This window comes from Aspergillus pseudoviridinutans, assembly GCF_018340605.1.
Source record: "Aspergillus pseudoviridinutans IFM 55266 DNA, scaffold_4, whole genome shotgun sequence".
NCBI lineage: Eukaryota > Fungi > Ascomycota > Eurotiomycetes > Eurotiales > Aspergillaceae > Aspergillus > Aspergillus pseudoviridinutans.
Genome location: NW_025091284.1, coordinates 2,460,941 through 2,481,953, shown reverse-complemented (window position 1 = coordinate 2,481,953; position 21,013 = coordinate 2,460,941). Strand labels below are relative to the sequence as shown.

The window sequence follows — 21,013 nt, the reverse complement described above, 5'->3', positions numbered from 1 at the left end:
CCCAATGAGAGCCAGTGACTATGTCTTTGAACTAGTGCATCTTATCTACTTAAGCCTGTAATCGATGTAGCTTTCAGTGACCGAAATGCACTCATATTCAATAATATTACCAATCCCCGAATCCCATGCAAGATCTGATATGATACGAATACTAAGCCGTGCTTCCAGGGTGCAATACTCAATATCAAATACAGTAAGAACTATGAGAATTTGATATGCAGCTCTTTACATCATAAGGGCAACCTATTGATGGCAGAAATTTGGATCGACCTAATCTTCTCAGTAAGATTCTATGAGAGACATACCTCAGTCTTCCAGCTACTTCCAGCTAAGATAAAGGGCCAGGCAACTTTCTACTCCACCTTCAACGCCATGGCTCACCGACCCTCAATTCTACATGAGAGCAGGAGTAGTTTGTTCGCTAGCCCTACGGTCATTGGGCAATGACTCTGTCAAGCAGAACTTCGACCTTACGTTTGGCTGGCTCAGAAGGACATGCTTCTTTACACTATCAAGGGCTCCTTTTTGGTCAGTAACTGAAGATGCCATGTGTAATCGTACGCGAAACCAGACTGACATATAGTCTTAGTCGCAAAGCATGTGAATGGAAAGAGAAAGAACATCAGTGTTTGATTATTCTCAGGAAATAATGTAGGAAGAAGATGTTAGTCCAAAGATAGAGCAAAGTAGCTGGAAAAGGAGGGAAATATCGGGTTGCAGAACGTTCTATTCTATGAGTATAGACAAAGCATATTAATGAAACGGGTTTATTTTGAAGTTACAACGCTCTATATGATAGTCAGCTTCGCAATCACATATTTCAAGGAGAAGAAAGGAATAACTCACAAATTCTTTCACCATCCTGATTTCACCATGCCCAGAATCATCCTCCGAGAGACTCAAGCGGGAGATCTCTGGTGGCCGGACAGCACGCACATTCACGCCCCCTGCAATATGTACGTCATGTTTCCCTTGAATTTCATACTCTAGATTCTGGTATGCGTTCAGGTTCCTATCTTGCAGTGGAATAGGCAGTCCACTCCAGCTGGTGGTGGTGGCGGAGCGTCTCTTGATACGGGCAGAGGAGGCGCTGCGGTTGTAGTGGTTTGCCGCGCGCTCGGAGGAGTTATAGTTGTAATTGTAGTTGTAGTTGGCGCTGCTGGAATGGCTCGTAATAAAGGTCTTAAAGGGAGGTAGGCAGCCGACAATCATGGCTTTGCAGGTTAGCGTTGGCTGCACAGTAGATGCTGCATATAGTACATACAGATCGAGGACTCAGCGATGCCCCAGACGGCCAGGGCGGCTTGATCGGAGTATGCTTTGCCGGTGATTGCCACAGCGCGGATAATGGCTGCGGCGATGATGATGAATCCGAGACAGAAGACAGTTGCTAGGCCCAGTTTCTGGTGGAGGTTCATCTTGGTCTTCCACAGGATGCGCAGGGGGAGGTACATAACTGTCATCTCGTTAACACTTCTCGCAGCACCTCTTGTGGTGACATCATACTCATCAGGTCGGTAAGAATGTCGACTGCCGTACTGTAGCAAATGGAAATGACGGATCCTCGGATGTCAATCGGTTTGGTGCATTTTCCTGGGCCGGTCAGCTAACGTACGCCAAAGCTCAACGACCACAATACCGAATCTAAAATAATCCGACGGAGGATGACAGTTCAAGACTGACGCCAGCCAGCATCCAATATACGCCAATACCGCGAACGTCGTGACTCCCCACCATACACGGCGATAATGCGGCAAGCCATCCGAAATGAGCCAAAACAGCGCCAGGAATGAGCCCTTGATGCTCCACAGCACCGACCAGAAAATGCCGATGATGAAGAACTCATAATGCGTGTACTTGAGACCATGATAGACGATGTCAGGCCCGGTGACGTCCAACACCATGTAATAAAGATGGGGGGCTTGCAGAGTCTGGAGTATTGCATTGGTGACCAGGAAGACGAGGGCCAGGAGGACAAAGTAATCGTCGACCAGGAGACGCTTCATGCGTTTGATGCGGATAGCGAAGCGAATGGACGCGAAGATGATGCCCAACCCGGCACCGGTCCAGGTTACTCCAATGAGTCCATTGACAGAGAGATGAGTTGCGATGCCCTGAGGAGCTATATTGGCCATGAGGTGTCGGAGGGGGGAATGCGTCTAAGAACTAGAGGCACTCCACAGGGAGGGAATAGATTGACAATATATTATAGCCGGGGAAGCCTGCATTGCTTCTGTCATTCCGCATGGCTACAGGGAAGAGAGTCCTGTTAGAAGAGTCAAGGGTTGACTTCGTAAGGTGCTTACTGACGGCAGCATCGGTCCAACAGGAGTCGAAACAAGGGGAAAGCCCCGTTCCAGACTTCATGACCCGGAATCTCGCTGAGTAGACTACTCTCTATGGCATGTGAATTACTTGAATGCCAAAATCGTACGTAAATGGGGGCGAAATCTCTTCTTTGGGCCGGATACTGGATAACTATCGGAAGGGGTATAGACTGAAGAGCGCACTAAATAAGACTGGACAAGGAGCGGTTTCAACATCCTGGTAGATGAGTCCTCATGGCTGGATTTCCGTCAATAATAGGTAGTGACAGACATGGATGCATTGGTCTAGCAAGGATTATGCGAGGCTAAGCAAGCCGTCTTTGCTGCAACCAATTCAACGGTGTTGCTGTTGATGACTTGACGAGATTTATATCGCTGGATTTGTCTAATATACAGATCGCCACATACCATAATCTTGATAACCAGAACGATCAACAGATCATCACAAAATAGAAGTCTGATAGAATCTTGTCATTAAAGGTCGGGAGACTAATCGACCAGATCAATAAAAGCTTACGAGGACTAAATTTAAGCGAAGCAAAGGAAATGAAGCGATTCCCAGCAGGGAAATGCACCGGAGACGCTAAATCACAAGAACCGCGCGGTGCTCCGAGGGACCGACGGCATTGACACTCCTCATGTTGGTGTCTCAGGGTCATCTCCGTCCAAAGACTTCAAGGGACCATTCAGAGGTTGCTTCCTAATGAAGGCACCGTTTAGCTCCGTCTAGTCTGATGCTAGTGTCTCCAACGCTTCCTCGCTTAAATCGCATCCACCTCTATCAGGGCCCACTGCCCCATTGTCCGAATCCGATCCTGGAGATTCTGGACAATTGAACATACTTGCCAGGTACCCAATCCACCATAGGTAGATATCATCTTTTTTGCGCATTCAGGAACGTCGGGACGGAATGTCTCTCTCGTGTTTGTAGCACCAGCCAACTCGAACCTAGACCACATGAGTAATGGTTTCAATCGCCCAAATTTATGATGATTACTTGATAAGCAACCGTCCAAAGGTCATCCAGCACTGCCATCGCCAGGTCTACTCCATTCCCCAGGCACGTTCACAAGGAATGAAGCTAAGCACCTAGCCGATGTCACCGACCTGCGTACTAATTCGGGTAGTTCGACGCCAGGATGGAGTCGACGAGCTCGCCAATTAATAACGGTCTTGTCTAGACTCGAAGATCATAGTTGTCTTGGTACCTGCATAACTGCATCCATACATGAATGTTATGCAAGTGCACCACCTGGTTCCTGATACTTAAATGCGGCACCCAACGTCCCTCTCGTGGCGCTGATAACCCCTTGCTTCCAACGTCTGTCATTCGTTCCTTGCCGTTGCTTCTCTTCTTTTCTTTTTTGTTCGTACTTTTAATCCAGCCCACTCCTAGTCCCAATGGGCTCCACGCTCCTTTCATTACTGGCCCTGTCCGGGCTCAGTTACGCTACCTTCGGACCCTCGTGCAAATGCGCAAGTATTCCGCTCAGTAGAGAACCAAAGCAAAAGCTGACATCTCAAAGGCACCAGGTGATTCCTGCTGGCCCTCCATCGATACCTGGAATGCCTTGAACTCTTCCGTCTCCGGCAAACTCATTCTCGATGCGCCACTCGCCATCTCCTGCTACCCCGGTCCTTACCAGAATAAGGAACAGTGTGCCTACGTGTACTCGCAATGGTACAATTCCACCTTTCAGTCTCTCTCTCCAGTCGGTTACGTTTACCCGACTGATGACTCGTGTCCTCCTGTCGATCTGAGCTCCGGCAAAACCCCCGGAAATTGCAGCCTTGGCCAAGCCCCAGTGTACACAATCAATGCGACAGAACCAGAGGAGCTGGCAACTGGCATTGCCTTCGCGAAAAAGAATAATGTGCGTTTGGTTGTGAGGAACACAGGACATGACATTCTGGGAAAGTATGTATCTGTTCCCGCCGCGCTTCTACGAAAAAGACTGACAGAACAAGGTCGGAGGGATATGGCGCTCTCCAGATCTGGATCAAGTACATTCAGAAGGGTATCACATACCAGGAGAGCTATAAAGCATCGGATGGGTGTGTCAAGAGTAAATGGACCGGTGCTGCCTTTACCGTCGCTGGAGGTTACGTCTGGCAAGACGTGTATGCCGAAGTCTTCAAGCGCAACTTGACCATCGTCGGTGGCGGCGACCCCGTAAGTCCTTCCGGCTTTCATTTGGGCAGTGCATAGACTAACCCTATAGACCGTCGGTGTCATCGGTGGTTACACCCAAGGTGGCGGTCATTCACCCGCTAGTCGCGATTACGGTCTTGGTTCCGACCAGATCCTCGAAGCGCAAGTTGTTCTGGCCGATGGCAGCATCGTCACCGCAAACGCTTGCCAGAATTCTGATCTGTACTTTGCTATCCGTGGCGGGGGAGGAGGCACCTACGGCGTGGTCATCTCCATGACCTTGAAGGCGTATCCCACCCTGCCTGTCGTCGCACAGTCTCTCACCATCACTCCGCTGACCAGCAACACTGACCCTCTCCTGGATGCTATCACCGATATCTATGGTCAATATCCTGCTCTGTCTGACGCCGGCTACTCTGGCTACGGCACCTGGTCTATCAACGGACCCATGGCCCTCTTTGGCAACCAGACCATTGGCTACGTTCACGCCATTGCAACCATGGGCAAGTCGCTAAGCGCCTCCCAGGCCGCTTTCGCGCCCTTGCTGTCCAAGCTGCAGAAATACAACGGCACCTCCCTCTTCATCACCGTCAACTACTACCAGTTCCCCAGCTATCCTGCCTATTACACCGCCATGTCGGGCACGCACCAGTCCGTCGGTTCGGCCAACTCCGCCCTGACCTCTCGCATGTTTGACAAGGGTGCTCTGACTGTGGATCCCACCATCCTCCGCTCCATGATCGGCGCCATCGCCGGCAAGCCCCAGGAGTACACCATCAACAGTTTGGAGATGGTCGGCGGCGGAAAGGTGCTCACGGACGGCTCTGATCCCTACTCTGGCGTCAACCCCGCCTGGCGCTCAACTTACGTTGTCAACGTGGTCGCGCGAGGATGGCCCGAGGGCGCGGATGCGGCCACGGCTCAGGCTATCAAGGACGACATTACATACGTCAAGGGCGGTGCCATGAGACTACTCACGCCGTTCCTGGGCAGTTACATGAATGAGGTGGGTTAGCTCCCTCTTGCGCTATAGGATTCCTACTGACTATGACAGGCTGACCGCAATGACCCTCTTTGGGCCACGGACTTTTTCGGCATCAACTACATCCGCCTCGCGTTGATCAAGAAGAAGTATGATCCTGAGGGAGTGTTCTACTGCCCCAAGTGTGTGGGCAGCATGACATATTACCAAAAGAACTTGGACGGGTTGGATTACGGCCCGCTTTGCTCTATTGGTTTCTAGTGAGCTGTATAGACGTGGAGGTTATGTATATTACCAATCATTAATTTTCTTATATAGTAATCACTTCAATAGTATAATTGGTTATAGACGTTGATTACCTCCTCGTTGTTCAACTAGCAGCCCTATTCCCTTGCTGGTTGTTCTCCCATAAAGACCTGATCACCGAGCGAAGGTTGTTGCTGTCCCTCAGATGCCCGCTCCTGTCTCAGCTTGAGGCCCTCATGTCGTGTTTCGGTTTCTCGCATGAGGTGGTTTTAATTATTGCCCAATCGACGCTCGAGAACATCCCAGTCGTGACTTCCATTAGAATACATCAACACTAGGAGAACCTCCAACTCGGACTATTTACCGAACTCGCCATGGCCAGCAAGTGAAATGCACAATACGTTCCACATGGTCGAGAAAACCCTTGTCCACTCTGTTGCTTCCATTTGCACGTTCAAGAACCATGCCATCTACCCATGTCTGGGGAGCATAATCCACGTCACGAGACGACAGAGTCAGACAGACACAAGAGCAACCATGTCCAGGTGTGTATCCCATCCGTACCTTTGGCGATACAGCGCAAGCACGGTTCTATGTTTCCAGTCGTCCCATAGCCCAGGGTTCCGAGAAAATATATGAGGTAGACACTAGGGTGAAAGCGTATGGCAGCAATGGCGCAAGTTCAAAAGGGGGAACTAGAAACGCGATTGTAAGATCAGTTCTGCGCTCATGCATCGAAGACTAGGGATCGGGTAGAACAATTAGTGAGATAGCGGTCGTAACTTGCATAAGGCAACAAGTTTGTTGCTCCTTGAAAGACCAGAAACGGTACAGTGGCTTTTCCTTTTGTAGGCATATGCTCGAAAAGGATGAGTTGGTTGATGCAATGTTGGCTGATAGCTCGAAATCGATCAACTGTCGAGGCAAACTTGCAGTCTCTCGTCTGCGAAAGAACTGGAGAACGAGTCCGTAGGAAAGAGCTAACTTTCTATAAGTCCTTACATAGGGTATGCGTGAACGCGTGGGATAAAAGCAAACACCAAAACAAGCAACTCGTGCTGATGTTGGTCTCATGATCCTGTTGGAAAACCCCAGACAGAGATAGACTTGACCAAGTATAAGGTCATACTACAATCTACTCAGAGCACAATGAAGCAAGAGATGGAAGATCAGGTCATAAATTCATTAATCTACTTTCAGAAGGCCGAAGTAGACTGTGACAAAGTGTAACGCCAGTAAATGATCGATCTTCATCCCCCAAATTCAACCACCCAGAGAACATCAAGCCACCAAAGACGATCCAGTCATCCCCCGAGCGACGTTACTATGAGTGAAAAACCGGGAGAGAAGCACTGTGTCGATGTCGAAAGGACAGACAAGGTAAGTTCATTGCATCTGCACAACCACATTAGCAAGAAGTCGTCGTTTCAGAGAAGAGAAGAAAGCTTACCAGCAACAACCACTTGTTTTCAGCGAGCTTACAGAACTCCTCACTTGGGAGGCTCAGCAAGGCAAATGCCATGGTAGCAGTAGCCAACACCTGGACCGCAATCGGAGTTCTTGTGGCACACAGGATCGGCTTCTTCGCCGCGAGAAACAACGGGAGGATCAGCGACACAGATGCCATGATAGCAGTAACCCACACCGGGACCACAGTCGGAGTTCTTGTGGCAGACGGGATCAGTCTGTTCATCACGGGCAAGCATGGGAGGGTCAGCGACACAGATGCCATGGTAACAGTAGCCAACGCCAGGACCACAGTCGGAATTCTTGTGGCAGACAGGGTCGGCCGACACTTCACGAGCATCCTTGGGAGGGTCAGCGACACAGATGCCATGGTAACAGTAACCAACACCTGGACCGCAGTCGGAGTTCTTGTGGCAGACGGGGTCGGCAGATTCGTCACGAGAGATAAGCTTGGGAGGTTCCGCAAGACAAATGCCATGATAGCAATAACCAACGCCAGGGCCGCAGTCAGAGTTCTTGTGGCAAGCGGGATCCGCAGGTTCAGAAGTCTGAACAAGGGGGGCAAGATTCTTGTCCGCAGTGTTTGAGGCGGGACCCTCTCCAATGCCCCAATGGCAAATACCAGCAATGCAAAGACCATTGAAGCAATCTTTGTTAGCACCGCAAGGAACGATAGAAGCATCATCTCGAGTGAGCTTGGGAGGGTCGGCCACGCAGATTCCCTTGTAGCAGTAGCCCACACCAGGACCGCAGTCGGAGTTCTTGTGGCAGATGGGATCGGCACGTTCGACCTTGGGAGGCTCAGCCAGGCAGATGCCCTTGTAGCAGTAGCCAACGCCGGGACCGCAGTCGGAATTTTTGTGGCAAACAGGATCAGCAGGTTTGACAAGGCCTGTTGAGGTGGAACGAACAAACGTGTTAGTAGGATGAGGCGGTTGCTTGGAACGTTGGAAAGAAGAGGAAAGAGAGTGAGGTGGGCTAAGACAAAACACAAGAGGTAAGAACGTACCAAGACCGTTGTCAGAGAGGTTCATGCCATCAACGACAGAAGCAGGTATAGCAGCAGAAGCTGCCATACCAGCAAACACGCTGAGAGCGAGAGTGGAGAACTTCATTGTGACTGAAGCTTGACAGAACGTCACAAGAAGGGTTGTATGAGCGAAGATGTTGTTGATCGATGAGAATCAGAAGCTTTCAAGAAGGAAGAGAAGAAGATCGATGCGAAGAGGGGCGAGGAGGAAAAGAGAACGAGAAGCAGAAGCAGGAGAAGAAGGCAGAATTTATACCTGAGATCTTGTCGCTAAAGAGTGCACTATAACAGCTATCTCGCTTAATTTTTTGGAGTCGTGAATATCCAAAGCAGAGATTTCTGCCATCGTCACTTATGGAAAGGTCGATGACGGTGGCGTTATCCCTAGAGAAGCATTGTACGTGAATGATATGCTTCCTGGAAGGGACAATGGCGTCTCTTACCTGTTCTTCTCAGTGCGAGAGCCTTCTATATGGGGTGTGCCGTGAATAATCTCACGGAATACTCCGTTAATTTGACCGAGACCTCCCAGCCGACCCATTTCAAGAAACAGGTTCGAGACATCAGGCGGTTCGGGAAGGTTATATCCATGTAGAAGTGAATCTCGATTGTGAATGATACTGTTGTTAGCGGAAGATGGCTATAGCAGAGACAGCACAGGACCTGAAAGTGGAAAAGATCAAAGTTTAGGTATGTTATGCTTCATTATGAGCTGTGCATTTGGCCTGTATAAGAGCATGTATATAGGGAGCAGCCTCATATAACGCTTTGGCTAGACATATAATCCTTTCCAAGTCAAGCAATAACATAATGCTATTATGCTACACTATTATCTTTGAAATTTTGATATGGAGGCTGCAGGGTGAGACTACAGCGTTCCACAAGAGAATTCAGGCATTAAAGGCTTCAAATCCCAAGTCTATACCTTCATTCTAATATCTTCTTTGGCCTCCATCAACACCCATGCATTATGCGTGGCTTTCATGGTATGCTCGAGGATCAGCCTGCTTCATCTTCCGCTTCTTCGCTCTAGAATGCTGATTGTCGTCGATCTAATTACTGATCTAATCGGTATCTTTACATCCCTATGTAAGGTAAGTCTCAGCTGCAAAGCCTTGCACATTATATTCTGGCCATAATATGAATACTAACTGAAGAGAGGCAACCGAACAGGACCATTGGATACACGCGCACAAGAAACATTATTATTTAGGCAGTTATGGTTGATCTCCGTGAGAGTACAAGAGTAATTTCAGCTACGGATCTGCTTCCCTTTGATGTGCTTTCTCATCCGCTGATGCTTCGGTTCCAGGCGACAAGACCCGTGCTCCGTGCTCTATTAAGTATCTGGTCAACGCAGAGCAGAGCATGTCGAAGAGCAATAGACACCAATAGTTCCTCCCCGAATCAGGCATGGAAAGCCTGCTGGTATCTGACGGTAACAGCCTTTGCTACAATCACTTCCTACCAGTCACAACGGCCTTGAAGCAGGAAGGGTGCATCGGGTAAGTGACCAGGTCTTCAAAGTCCCAGTGTTGACGAAGAGTGAGAGGCTAATGATGGGATATTTGATCTGCGTAGCTTGAGCACTCCAAATCGTTCTCGATCTACTTAATCATACAAGCAGTGAATATCCGTGTGCTCTGCAAGCAAAATACATGGCCCATATTTTCACATGCTGCGGTTTTACTTATACAGGGGACGTTAACGAGCATGCATGGACCGGACAGCGGTAGAGTCTCTGGAGCTTGGGGCGATTCCGTCTATGAGAGAAAAGGACGATTGCGCTGAATCGAGTGCTGGATGGTGTGATAACTGGCATGGAGGGGTCTGCCGTATTGACTATACCTCGGAGAAGGGTTGGGCAACGTCGTTCTTTCATCGAGGCACAGAGTTGCAGACCATCTCAGGGCAAACATTGGAGAGGAATACCTACACTTTACTTCTCATACCGTGTTAGCATCCGCAGTGTTTGAGGCGTAGTTTTTCTGACGCAAGAACCTCTGGTCCTCTAGTAGAAACATTCCAATATTCAGATTGCATCGTTGAACTGCAGGCAAGAAGCATCGGGCACATCAAACATATATGAGATCCATTGTTAAAGGTCCGTCGGTATAGTATGTACTGCTGTTATGGGCCAGCTTCGCGGAGAATCGTCTCATTATTGTACACATCAAATATAAGTCAGGTCTACTGCTTGTGTAACCTTCTAAGCAAACGGCCCGACCCGTCCCTCCCAATCCCGTCCCTCCCAATCTTGAATCCGCGCACCAAGAGCAGACAGTAGAAGTCCATTTCAATCTAGAGAAGACACAGAGCTGCGAGAAGCTCTGGCCAATAACCAGATATACAGCAACACGCAGTCTCCGGCAGTCTCAAACGCCGACTTGAAGTTCTCTGGTTCAGAGATCAAAGCCGGAGCGACAATTTCCAAGATCTTCCCCCAATCCTCAATCGGCAGAGTGCAGACACCACTTTTCACGTAGCATCCTGCATGTGTGCCGAGGGCATACTGCTTTAGCTCACTGCAGCTCTGCGACTCTGAACCACTGGTGAAGGGGACTAGTCCTTCCTGTAGGCAGAGCATCGTCTTGGTGATCCATTCCTGACCGGATACGCTCATCTTCGGTCTCCAGACGAGAGACTTTTCACAGAATTTCTGGCCGAATCCAATCGGATAGCCTGAAGGTCCACAGTGGTATCGAGTCTCGAGGCATTGCGCGTAGAAGTCGCAACTGTTGGGAGGGGGGCGAGTACATTCTTCAGAAGGGGTTTGTCTGGGTTTATGTTAGTTTCGTGCATTACATCATATGCCAGTAGTCGCTTGCTGATCACACCTCTCAGAATTCGATGTCGCGTCAGTGTGCCTCGATAACGCCAAAAGAAGTAGGGCATAGGACCAGCCAGCAAGCGATGCTCTTGTCAATATGCGAGAGGGATACATCATAAGTTTATGTGCTCTGTAGGAATGGGTCTTTCAGTCAATTAACAATTATAGGACGGAAATATCTTGAAATAGGACTAGAGGGGTTCTTGTAGTGATCTGAGCTTCCCTGCCAAGGTCAATGCTCATGTCAGTGAGAGACCTTATGGGGCCATGGGCTAGGCACTAGCATCTTAGGGTCATATTACGCAAAATATAGAATCATGTGAAAGCGATGAGTAGCAATATATTTGACGCAGAACGTCCGCATCTAGGTCGAAGGAAGCATAAGCCCCGACGCATAGTCCAAGTCGATTTCGGTTAGTCTATTATACATACATATATATATATATATATATATTCTGCTTCATGTGCGGAGTTCTTAGAGACCTTCTACATTACAATAAGAGCTTGAAGCTAATACATACTGAAATTAACCTACAGTATACTGATGAAAATGTCTAAAAACCACTAGACTGAAGACCTCCAACAAGCAGACTACGAGCTCGAATCAAATCATGCCTCAACCATTCACACACCGTCCTTACGTGGTGTGAGTATCAAGCGACTTGTGGATGGGTTGATTATGGGTATGAGTGACCGTATGTACCTATTAGAATCTAACATGGATCAAACTGTCAATGTTGAATCATACGGAGTCAATGTTGGCTTCCTGACCCAATCAGGCGCAAAACCAACTCCCTACCCAACCAGTATGTTTACTTCCCATGCACAGTGTGCTTGTACAAGTCAAGTCTGCTGCTACGCGAAATTGGAAGTTGGGAAGGAGCCAGCGTCGGCGAAGGATGGCTTAGGAGTCAAATCGGCTGATGACCGAGAACGGTGTCAGTACAAGTACCTGCAGCAGTAACCTTGTTAGGCATATTGCAGATATTAGGCAAACACTTACAGTAGTAGAAGCATATATGTAGAATTGAGGCAATAGTCGTAGTTGGGCTGGTATCTCGCAAGAAGGCTTATAATAGAGACAGGCAAGCATTTGATTAATGGAGAAGCAATATACCTAGACAAGATGCTCTGACCTGTTTCGCAAGCGTGTAGAACAGGAAGACTCCCGTTTGACACAGCGCTCTGACCTGACAAATAAGGAGCAGACGTGAATCAGTGAAGCATTTGGAGCCCAAGCTTCAGCTTCCACCCCTTTTCCCACATATATCAGGTGCTCTTACATTTCCTGTACTTGTTTGTTTACCACTATCCCATAATATCGGATCAGAAGATGGGAACCCGGAGCTTCAGCTTTGACTACATGAGGTGACTTTCCATCACAGGATCCAGAATTTCGTTGCAATCTTTTCAACTGCGTGGACCAAGGTGAACGCTAAACACAGATAATGGTTGCTCTACACACACCAGGCCGACATTGGTTAAGCATGACCATCATGATAGTAAACGCAAACATTGCCTAGGGTTGTTCTTGTGTCACTGGCGGGTGTATCCCGTACCTGACCTGTTCCAGGAGATCGCGTGGCCATGAATTGGCCTTGTATGCATAGGTATTTTTCTCGTATCTGCCTAAAGCGCTTCATATCCGCTACAATTGCCTCACCCGGTGCATTACTCCTTCTGAGAAATAGTGCCAACGCTGTTGCTGATTCATGCACTGTAGGGCGGCTTCTTTCGGACTTTCCTCGAACGTTGAACGGCATAACGTGGCACAAATGAATACTGATGTTGATCCAAGTCGTCAGACTTGCATTAGAACACCTCTACAACACATTTTTCCAACATCGACCAACAGGACAAGAATAGTTGCCGGTGAGATATTGGGGTCCGCAAGCTTATACAACGGACGAATTCGGTCATGGAAACGATCGCGGATACCTATAGATGAGATGGGAAAGATCTCAAAAATTCACTTATCGCTTGGCAGAATTTCAGTCTCAGGCTCTGCGTAAGTATGTGAAGTATCCAGGGACCTCATTCTTAATCCATTGTCGAAGCTAACAATGAGATGATTGTACGGGGTGACACCGGATCATGTCTCCGTGTCGCATCATCATTCGATCAGCGTGTACGACCCATAATTTCCCTATGTAGCCCTCCTATAATTTACCTCGTTGGAATCCACATAAAGACTGGTTGGTGCAGCAGAAACCCACCGAGAATTTCTCCGCATGAGTGATCGCTGGCTGCCCCGCGGTGAACGCCAATGCTTTATTAGACTGAGCAATCCCTCCATTCGAGAAACAAAGTAATCGTAAAAGGACCACGAGTTCTCGACATCCACGGAACCAAGACCACTGTGTGCTGCGAGATGGTCAAACCCAGCAGCAAGGTCCACCGTGCTTGGTGGAAGGAGTGCTCCGTCTATCAGATCTACCCAGCTTCTTTCAAAGATTCCAACAATGACGGCATTGGCGATATCCCCGGCATCATTTCCAAGCTCGACTACATCAAGAACCTGGGAGTAGATATTGTCTGGCTGTGTCCGTCCTACAAATCCCCTCAAGTGGATATGGGCTATGATATTTCGGATTACTATAGCATCGCAGACGAGTACGGTACGGTCGCGGATGTGGAGAAGCTGATAGAAGGATGCCACAAGCGAGGAATGAAACTCTTGATGGACCTGGTAGTTAACCATACGAGTGACCAGCACGAATGGTTCAAGAAATCCCGCAGTTCAAAGGATAACCCGTATCGCAACTGGTACATATGGAAGCCGCCAAGGTACGATGAGCAGGGAAGGCGTCATCCGCCAAATAACTGGATCTCTCATTTTCAAGGTATGCTCGATTGGCTGAAGAGTTCAATGAAATACTGACAGAAGTAGGAAGCGCCTGGCAGTACGATGAGCTTACAGATGAATACTACCTTCATCTGTATGCCAAGGAACAGCCTGATCTCAACTGGGAGCACCCCCCTGTGCGCGAGGCAGTCCACGACATTATGCGGTTTTGGCTGGACAAAGGAGCGGACGGATTCCGGATGGACGTGATCAACTTTATCAGCAAAGACCAGAGCTTCCCTGATGCCGATGTCAAAGATTCCCGGAGTATCTGGCAATGGGCCGACAAATACTACGCCAACGGGCCTCGCCTACATGAGTATCTACAAAGTCTGGGTCAGATTCTCAAAGAATATGACGCTTTTAGTGTTGGCGAGATGCCTTTCGTCAAAGACACGGAGGAGGTTCTGAAGGCTGTTCGGTTCGATCGCAACGAGATCAACATGATCTTCAACTTTGAGCATGTGGATATTGACCACGGGGAATTCGACAAGTTCGTGCCCGGAAGCTGGAAGCTTACTGATTTGAAGGCGTTTTTTGAGAGATGGGAGAAATTCATGTATGAGAACGATGGGTGGAATGCTCTGTATTGGGAAAACCATGATCAGCCGCGGTCGATTGATCGATACACCCAGGCAAAGGAGGAGCACCGCCTGGTAGCCTCCAAGCTCCTGGCTACCATCCTAACTCTACAGGCTGGCACGCCATTCATCTACCAGGGCCAGGAACTAGGCATGAGGAACGTGCCAGTGGAATGGGGAATCGAGGAGTACAAGGATATTGACTGCCTCAACCATTGGCATGAGTATGTGCTCCCCATACCTATTCAAAAATATGACTGACGCTAGCAGACTGCTAAAAACCAAGCATTTCGACACCAAAGCGCAGCAGATCGCTAAACAGGAGTATCAGAAAAAGTCACGAGACAACGCGCGCACGCCAGTTCAATGGAGTTCAGCCCCGAATGGAGGCTTCACCGGGCCCAAGGCGAAGCCCTGGATGTCAGTCAATCCAGACTATGTGCGCATCAACGCCGAAGCAGAGGTCAACGATCCCAACTCAACATACCACTACTGGGCATCCGTTTTGGGCCTTCGCAAAAAATTTCTGGATGTATTCGTGTACGGCAACTTTGAGATGGTGGACCGTGATAGCCAGGAGGTCTTCGCGTATACTCGACAATATGAGAATCAGAAGGCGTTGGTTGTCGGCAACTTCACCGACAAGACGCTGGAGTGGAATCCTGCTGCCAATGGCATCAAGGGAGTGAAGGAGGTGCTGCTCAACACTTATGAAGAGGCAAAGAAAGCGTCGCCGAGATTTGCTGGAGAGAAGTGGTCTCTTCAACCGTTTGAAGCGGTTGCGGTATTTGTGCAGGAGTAACGGGACTTGATGCGGCTTGATGATCAGCAAGTGATGGTCGCACGACTATTCGATAGACCTGAGTAGAATTAGACTTATGATAAGAACTCTACGCGCAGACCACGCTTCAATTCTTAAAGCCTCGAATGTCGCCAGTCAACTCAAATCAGAGATAGCCATTGCGATTTGCGAATGCTTCCCCGCACTGATAAGCGATAAGCACATCCAGCTTCTTTGGTCTACAAACTACTACCTTCACTTTCACCTTTCATCTTCACCCTCATCCCAATTCCATACAGTGCATACCAACCACAAACAATCACCAAGTGCAACGGTATCACAACGATGACTACCCAACCGCCTCAAGGCCAAACATCAACCACCCCTTCACTCCCTCCACACCTCGACCCAACCACCTACCCACGAACCCTCACCTCCGCAACCCACAACATCCATCTCGAACTCACCTACGAGACGCTGAACCCCACCCTCGCACTCGAACACACCTCCTCCCCCGCAGCAGGCGCCAACGTCCTCTTCCTCGGCACAACACGCAACTCCTTCGAAGGCCGCGCCGTCTCCCAGCTCAGCTACACGACGTATCCGCCTCTCGCGCTCAAGTCGCTCATGTCGATCGCTACCAAGGCAGCGGAGAAGTTCGATCTTAAGGGGGTGTATATTGCGCATCGGCTGGGGGTTGTTCCGATCTCGGAGGCGTCGATTGTGGTTGCGGTTAGTGCGGGGCATCGGGGGATGGCGTGGAAGGCGGGCGAGGAGGTGCTGGAGGAGGTGAAAGAAAAGGTGGAAATCTGGAAGAGGGAGGAATTTGTAGATGGGGGGATGGAGTGGAGGGAGAATAGGGAGAGGGATGCGGAGGGGAGGCTATTATCTTCAAATGAGGGGGGAAAATAAAGATGTGGATTTATGAGGTCAGGTCTAATGTACAGGTACAGGTCAGGCTCAGTCTAGTTTTGTACAGCGCAGCGCAGCAACGAAGATACGACAGATCAATCCCGCTTCAAGGGCTTTCCATCCCTCTTCCAGTCATTGATGTGCTGGAGAATCAGCTTCGATGCTGACTCGGGCGTATCCTGCCGGCCAATGCACTCGACGAAATCATTATCCGGATCTGTACCACATTAGCAGCCTTCCCTTGACACAAAAAGAAGAAAAACTCACCCATCAGATAAAAGTATATACTATGATCCACCAGGTAATCCTCCCCAGGGTTCACATCCTTGGGCGTACTGAAATACACCCGATACTGCTTGCACACATGCTTCACCTGCTCATACGTGCCCGTCAACCCAATAATATCAGGATGGAACTCCTTCAGATACTCCCGCAGGACCTGGGGCGTATCGCGCGCAGGATCGCACGTAATAAACACCGGCAGGAAGATATTCTCCCCCTTCGTCGCCTCCTTGACCCGATCAATAATTTCGGCCATCTTATCCAGCTCATCGGGGCAGATATCAGGACAATGCGTGAAACCGAAGTACACCTGCCAAATCACAATTAGCACCACCCCTTTGACTCCAGGGAGAGAAAACGAGAACCGAGGCACATACAAAACTATACTTCCCCTTCAAATCCTCCGCCGTAAACTCCTTCCCATCCAAATCCATTAGCGTAAACGGGCCTCCAACCTTCGGCCGGCCAACCCCCTTGCTCATCTCCGCGATCCGCTTCCGCTCCAACCGCTCCTTCTCAACCCGGAAATAAACGATCATCCCCGCGCCCGTCAGCACGAACAGCAGCGCCGCCTTCCACGAGAACGGACCCGTTGCGTTCCGCGCGCGCAGCTGGCCCATCGTCTTGGCGCGGAGACAAGGCGAAGAAGTCGAGAACCCTCGCTGCTGCGAGGCGCCAGGTGCAATTGCACTCGGCTTCGGCGTTGTGAGGACGCTTCGGGAGAGCAGGGCGGGTGTTCTCTGTGTTGGGGTGCGGGCGCTGGACTCGAGGGTTGAGATGCCGGTCCGGCTTAGCCGGCCTAGAATGCGGGAAACCGGTCGTACCGATGAGGCCATGGTGTGTTTTGTGAGTTGTGTGGAGTGTCCTTGGGATTGGAAGTTTCGTTCGGAGGTTAACGCTTTATTGTCTGATGCGCGCTCTGTACGGATGGTGCCAGGTGTGGTTTAGTGTGGCTGCCTGAGGTTGTGATTAACTAAGTCACGTGATAATTCAATCAATTGCTGCTCTGCGATGATTATTTTTCAAACTATGGTCATCAATCTCGTTATTTTAAAATTACATAACTGCCCGATGTAGACCTTCTAGTTGAACAATGGTGAAGAGAAAGTAATCAAACAGAAAAACAAGCGAGGTAAGCAGCGTCGAACGAACCAGGTATTCTCTTATCGGACGAAAGAACGAAACGCGAGTAACAAGAGGTGAAAATGGAATTGTAACATGAGTCTTGTGCGATGGGAACCCGCAATATGTACGCTTGAGATAGAAAAGGAGGTCGTGGAATTCAGAATTGCAAGGACATATCACTGTACACTCCGGCTAGCCTGGCTGGCACGACTGGCACGACTGGCCCGGCTAGGTGTGGTCCGTGGTTCATCCTCTTCAAGGACATCGCTGAGGCGCGTGGGATGGCGGTGACGAGGAGTCATCGATTCCCAGCCCGCTCCGACACCCCAACCGGAACCGGTGTAATCGACGGTGGTTGGTGTGTACAGAGGCGCCGAGGACGCTGGGATGGAGCTCGATGCATAGCTCTCCTCATGAGGCTCATGCTCGTACTCCTCGCTCTCTTCAGACATGGCAGGAGGATACTCCATCGGACGGCCTTGAGTGCGACGATAGCTGCCATATTCTTCGTCTCCTGGCTCGCTGCTTGCAGCACTAGGGTCATACGAGCGATCATCATTGGCAGAAGCTGGTCGGTCTCCATACATGTTTGATCCTTGCTGCGGGTAGTACTGGCCGGCGTACGGCTCCTGTGAGTCTGCTGCCGTGGTTGCAGGTTGGCGAGGAGCAAGATCCTTGCCTTCGGTGAATGGGTCGGTTTCAACTGGAGACACGGGCGCCTCGTCGTAGTACTGGCCCTCGGGTTTCCCGAGATTTTCGCCGGTAGAGTACGGGCTTTCCCGGGCAGAAGTGCGGCTCATGGCGGTCTGTCGACTGGAGAGGCCTTGGATCATAGGGACAACTTGCACGCCTCCCACAAGCGTCGGCTCTCCGTTTCTAAGCGAATTGGTGCGCTCGCGTTCTTCCTGCTCACGGCGGCCCAGTTCCTCCCAAGCTCGGCGGGCTTCTTCCTTGGAAATCTGAAGCTCACGTCGCATTTCTCTGAGCAACTCCTCAGCGCGAGTCTTATCGATCTCGGCCTTTTGTAAAGAGGCGACGGCTTCGGCGCGGGCTTGCCGCTCGTTGTTCAGCTGTTTCTCGAGCTCGGCTTGTAGCTCCTTTGCCCTCTCCTGTTCCGCGCGCGTGTCGAAGAACCAGCGCTGAAATTTCCTTTCCGATGATGCACGCAAACGCTGCAATTCCACAACCGCATGGAAGAGGTTGGCACCAGCCGCGGAGAGATCGGTGACCTGACGGGCCATCTGCTGGCTGAGAGGGTCGCGCTCCAACGCTTCGTTGTTTTGTTCGAGCTTCCGAATCCAGTAGCTTGTCAGACCCTCCCAGTGCGAAGACAAGGTTTCCCACCGCTCAAAGGCATGAGGGAATCCAACCCGACGTGGTTGTTGCTGATTTTGTAAAGTGTCCGGTTGGCCAGCCGGAGGTGCCTGTCCCTGTGGTTTGGCGAACGTACTGGGCGGAGCAGCACCTTTCGCAGCAGCCGGTTGTTGAGCACCAGGAACTTGCTGGGCGGGAGGTACATGTTGCCTGGGTATCTGGGAGTCGGCGCGGCGGGCCATTCCAGAAGCATTGGTTGTCATACCGGGCGCTGCGGTCGTTCTTGGAGCTGCACCCCGCTGTCCGGTCTTTTCACCGGCAACGCCAGCAGCGTAAGGCTGAGTCTGCTGAGCCTGCTTGGCTTGCTCCTCCTGATGCCTGCGCTCCGCTTCCTCCTGCTCCCGAGCCCTTGCCTCTTGTTCCGCCTTCTTCCGGGCCTCACGATCCCGACGCTGTCTCATGATATCGGTTGGTGTCCGAACCCCGCTTGCGGGATGGGGGTTGACCGGGACGGGTCCTTGAGCAGTGCGCGCGGCACCATTCTGAGTACGGCCGCTAACTGCAGGTCCGGACGAGACCGAGGCACCCGCAAGATCAGCCATCGACGCGTTCACTTCCTCCCAATCTGTGGTGAAAGGGAAGGGTTTGCGAATCGCTTCTTCGAGAGTCCAGAGGATCGCAGAAGCCGTTCGTGGAGAGACGCGAGTCGACCGACGGGGCCAAAAGGATTCGCCAGCTCGTCTGGAACGCTCTTCGTAGGCTTCGGAATCGTACTCTTCCGCGTCGTCAGTTCGTGCTTCTGAGATCGCAGGACGTAGAGTAGGGCTGTGGGCGCGGTCTTGGCCGGAGGCAGGTTGTACCAAGACGGGAATCGACTGCTCTATCTGGTGGTATCGTCCCGAAACATCTACTGAAGCAGCTCGTCGCTGAGTGAGACGAGGTGTTCTGCGTAACGAACGGGGACTTCCCAAAGCACTCGAGGGGCGGGCTAATGGATCCAGGAAAGAATCAAGCGCAGGATTAGGAGCAGCAGCCTGCTGCTGGCGTTGCCGTGGAGCGGTCGTAAACTCTGATGGGTCGTGAACTTCGTAGGTCTCGTCAATTGGGTCGTGGGTGTGGTGATACACTGTTGAGGATCGTTGTAGGGGAGGTGGAGAGGGATGCGATGACAACGTGAGGGTATTGCGACTCGATTCTTACAAACACTAATTGCGAGTCTGAGCTCGCCGACGTCAGCGAGTGCAGGGCAGCTCAGTGGAGATTCCGCTTGTCGGAGGGCCTCTTTCTTCCAGCAAACACCTTGAACCTGCCTCTGAGGAGAAGATGGTGAGCGACTTCACCGAGGAGGAATGTGGATAAAAAAAAATGGATACAGGAATAAGCATTGGGTGAGAGAAGATGGCAGCATCCCAGAAAGAAGGAGCTAGGAGACACTGTGGCTGGTCAAATGGGGTTGTCCGTGGTGCGGTCCAGGTTGGAAATACAGCTCCAAGGATTAAATGGGATGGCTGGGAAAATAGAAGCTGCAGGATGGATGGAACAAGGAAACCCACGAACAACGCAGACGCACCACAAAGCTCAGCTCAGCGCACTACCAGACCGCCACGAGCATCTGGAAATGGCTCGTAGGCGTCATGGAGTTGAGCGACAGAGCTCAATGGCTGCTGGAAGATTATCCAAGTCGTAGTAGCTAGCTGCACAGTTGTCCGAGAAGACACGATGACGGCCGCCGGGGGAAAAGGAAAAGTCGAGGGACTTTCCGAGGGCCAACAACCGCTGACTGGCGCCAACACTGATTCGATGGAAGATCAATTGGGCCAATTCACTCTTCTCTACCTGTTTTATGACATAAACGAACGTTTATAGATAGGACGGTACATAGCCTTCTGCTTACTCTAGACCGCTGATATTTTTCACTACGACACATGATGTCCCGGGAAGAACATCAAGGAACTCATCCACAAAGAAGTTCTTTGCAGGTTATATATATGTCTTCTTACAAGGACAAGCAAAAGAAAGGTGTTCTGATTCCGTTGAGCCCGCTTAGAGTCCGATTGAGATACTACGGTAGCGTAACAATCTGACTCGCACTTTGTTGGGTTTGCGAATTGCGGCCTTGATTTCCAGTCAACTTCCAGC

The 21,013-nt window shown here is 50.4% G+C and overlaps 7 protein-coding genes across 7 annotated transcripts; 3 read left to right on the top strand and 4 right to left on the bottom strand.

Annotated features, from left to right (window-relative positions):
- Nucleotides 1–767: 767 nt before the first annotated feature.
- Asppvi_006282 (uncharacterized protein) lies at nt 768–2,135 on the bottom strand (the record flags this gene model as incomplete). The annotated part of the gene is made up of 5 exons (XM_043302187.1): nt 768–788; nt 847–1,214; nt 1,265–1,456; nt 1,507–1,593; nt 1,640–2,135. 5 exons carry the CDS (start codon nt 2,133–2,135, stop codon nt 768–770), a joined length of 1,164 nt encoding a protein of 387 aa, XP_043158122.1.
- A 1,593-nt stretch (nt 2,136–3,728) lies between these two features.
- On the top strand, nt 3,729–5,722 carry Asppvi_006281 (isoamyl alcohol oxidase; the record flags this gene model as incomplete). Its single annotated transcript, XM_043302186.1, has 5 exons — nt 3,729–3,807; nt 3,861–4,245; nt 4,296–4,500; nt 4,550–5,485; nt 5,534–5,722. The coding sequence occupies 5 exons, from the start codon at nt 3,729–3,731 to the stop codon at nt 5,720–5,722; spliced, it is 1,794 nt and encodes a 597-aa protein (XP_043158121.1).
- Nucleotides 5,723–7,197: 1,475 nt separating this feature from the next.
- Nucleotides 7,198–8,289, bottom strand: Asppvi_006280 (uncharacterized protein; the record flags this gene model as incomplete). The annotated part of the gene is made up of 2 exons (XM_043302185.1): nt 7,198–8,066; nt 8,184–8,289. The coding sequence occupies 2 exons, from the start codon at nt 8,287–8,289 to the stop codon at nt 7,198–7,200; spliced, it is 975 nt and encodes a 324-aa protein (XP_043158120.1).
- Nucleotides 8,290–13,405: 5,116 nt separating this feature from the next.
- Asppvi_006279 (glycoside hydrolase family 13 protein) lies at nt 13,406–15,262 on the top strand (the record flags this gene model as incomplete). Its single annotated transcript, XM_043302184.1, has 3 exons — nt 13,406–13,877; nt 13,925–14,684; nt 14,731–15,262. The coding sequence occupies 3 exons, from the start codon at nt 13,406–13,408 to the stop codon at nt 15,260–15,262; spliced, it is 1,764 nt and encodes a 587-aa protein (XP_043158119.1).
- A 324-nt stretch (nt 15,263–15,586) lies between these two features.
- On the top strand, nt 15,587–16,153 carry Asppvi_006278 (molybdenum cofactor biosynthesis protein MoaE; the record flags this gene model as incomplete). The annotated part of the gene is made up of 1 exon (XM_043302183.1): nt 15,587–16,153. One exon carries the CDS (start codon nt 15,587–15,589, stop codon nt 16,151–16,153), a length of 567 nt encoding a protein of 188 aa, XP_043158118.1.
- Nucleotides 16,154–16,248: 95 nt separating this feature from the next.
- Nucleotides 16,249–17,271, bottom strand: Asppvi_006277 (SCO family protein; the record flags this gene model as incomplete). The annotated part of the gene is made up of 3 exons (XM_043302182.1): nt 16,249–16,370; nt 16,421–16,745; nt 16,813–17,271. The coding sequence occupies 3 exons, from the start codon at nt 17,269–17,271 to the stop codon at nt 16,249–16,251; spliced, it is 906 nt and encodes a 301-aa protein (XP_043158117.1).
- Nucleotides 17,272–17,736: 465 nt separating this feature from the next.
- On the bottom strand, nt 17,737–20,259 carry Asppvi_006276 (uncharacterized protein; the record flags this gene model as incomplete). Its single annotated transcript, XM_043302181.1, has 3 exons — nt 17,737–20,000; nt 20,075–20,186; nt 20,248–20,259. 3 exons carry the CDS (start codon nt 20,257–20,259, stop codon nt 17,737–17,739), a joined length of 2,388 nt encoding a protein of 795 aa, XP_043158116.1.
- Between the last annotated feature and the right edge of the window lie 754 nt (nt 20,260–21,013).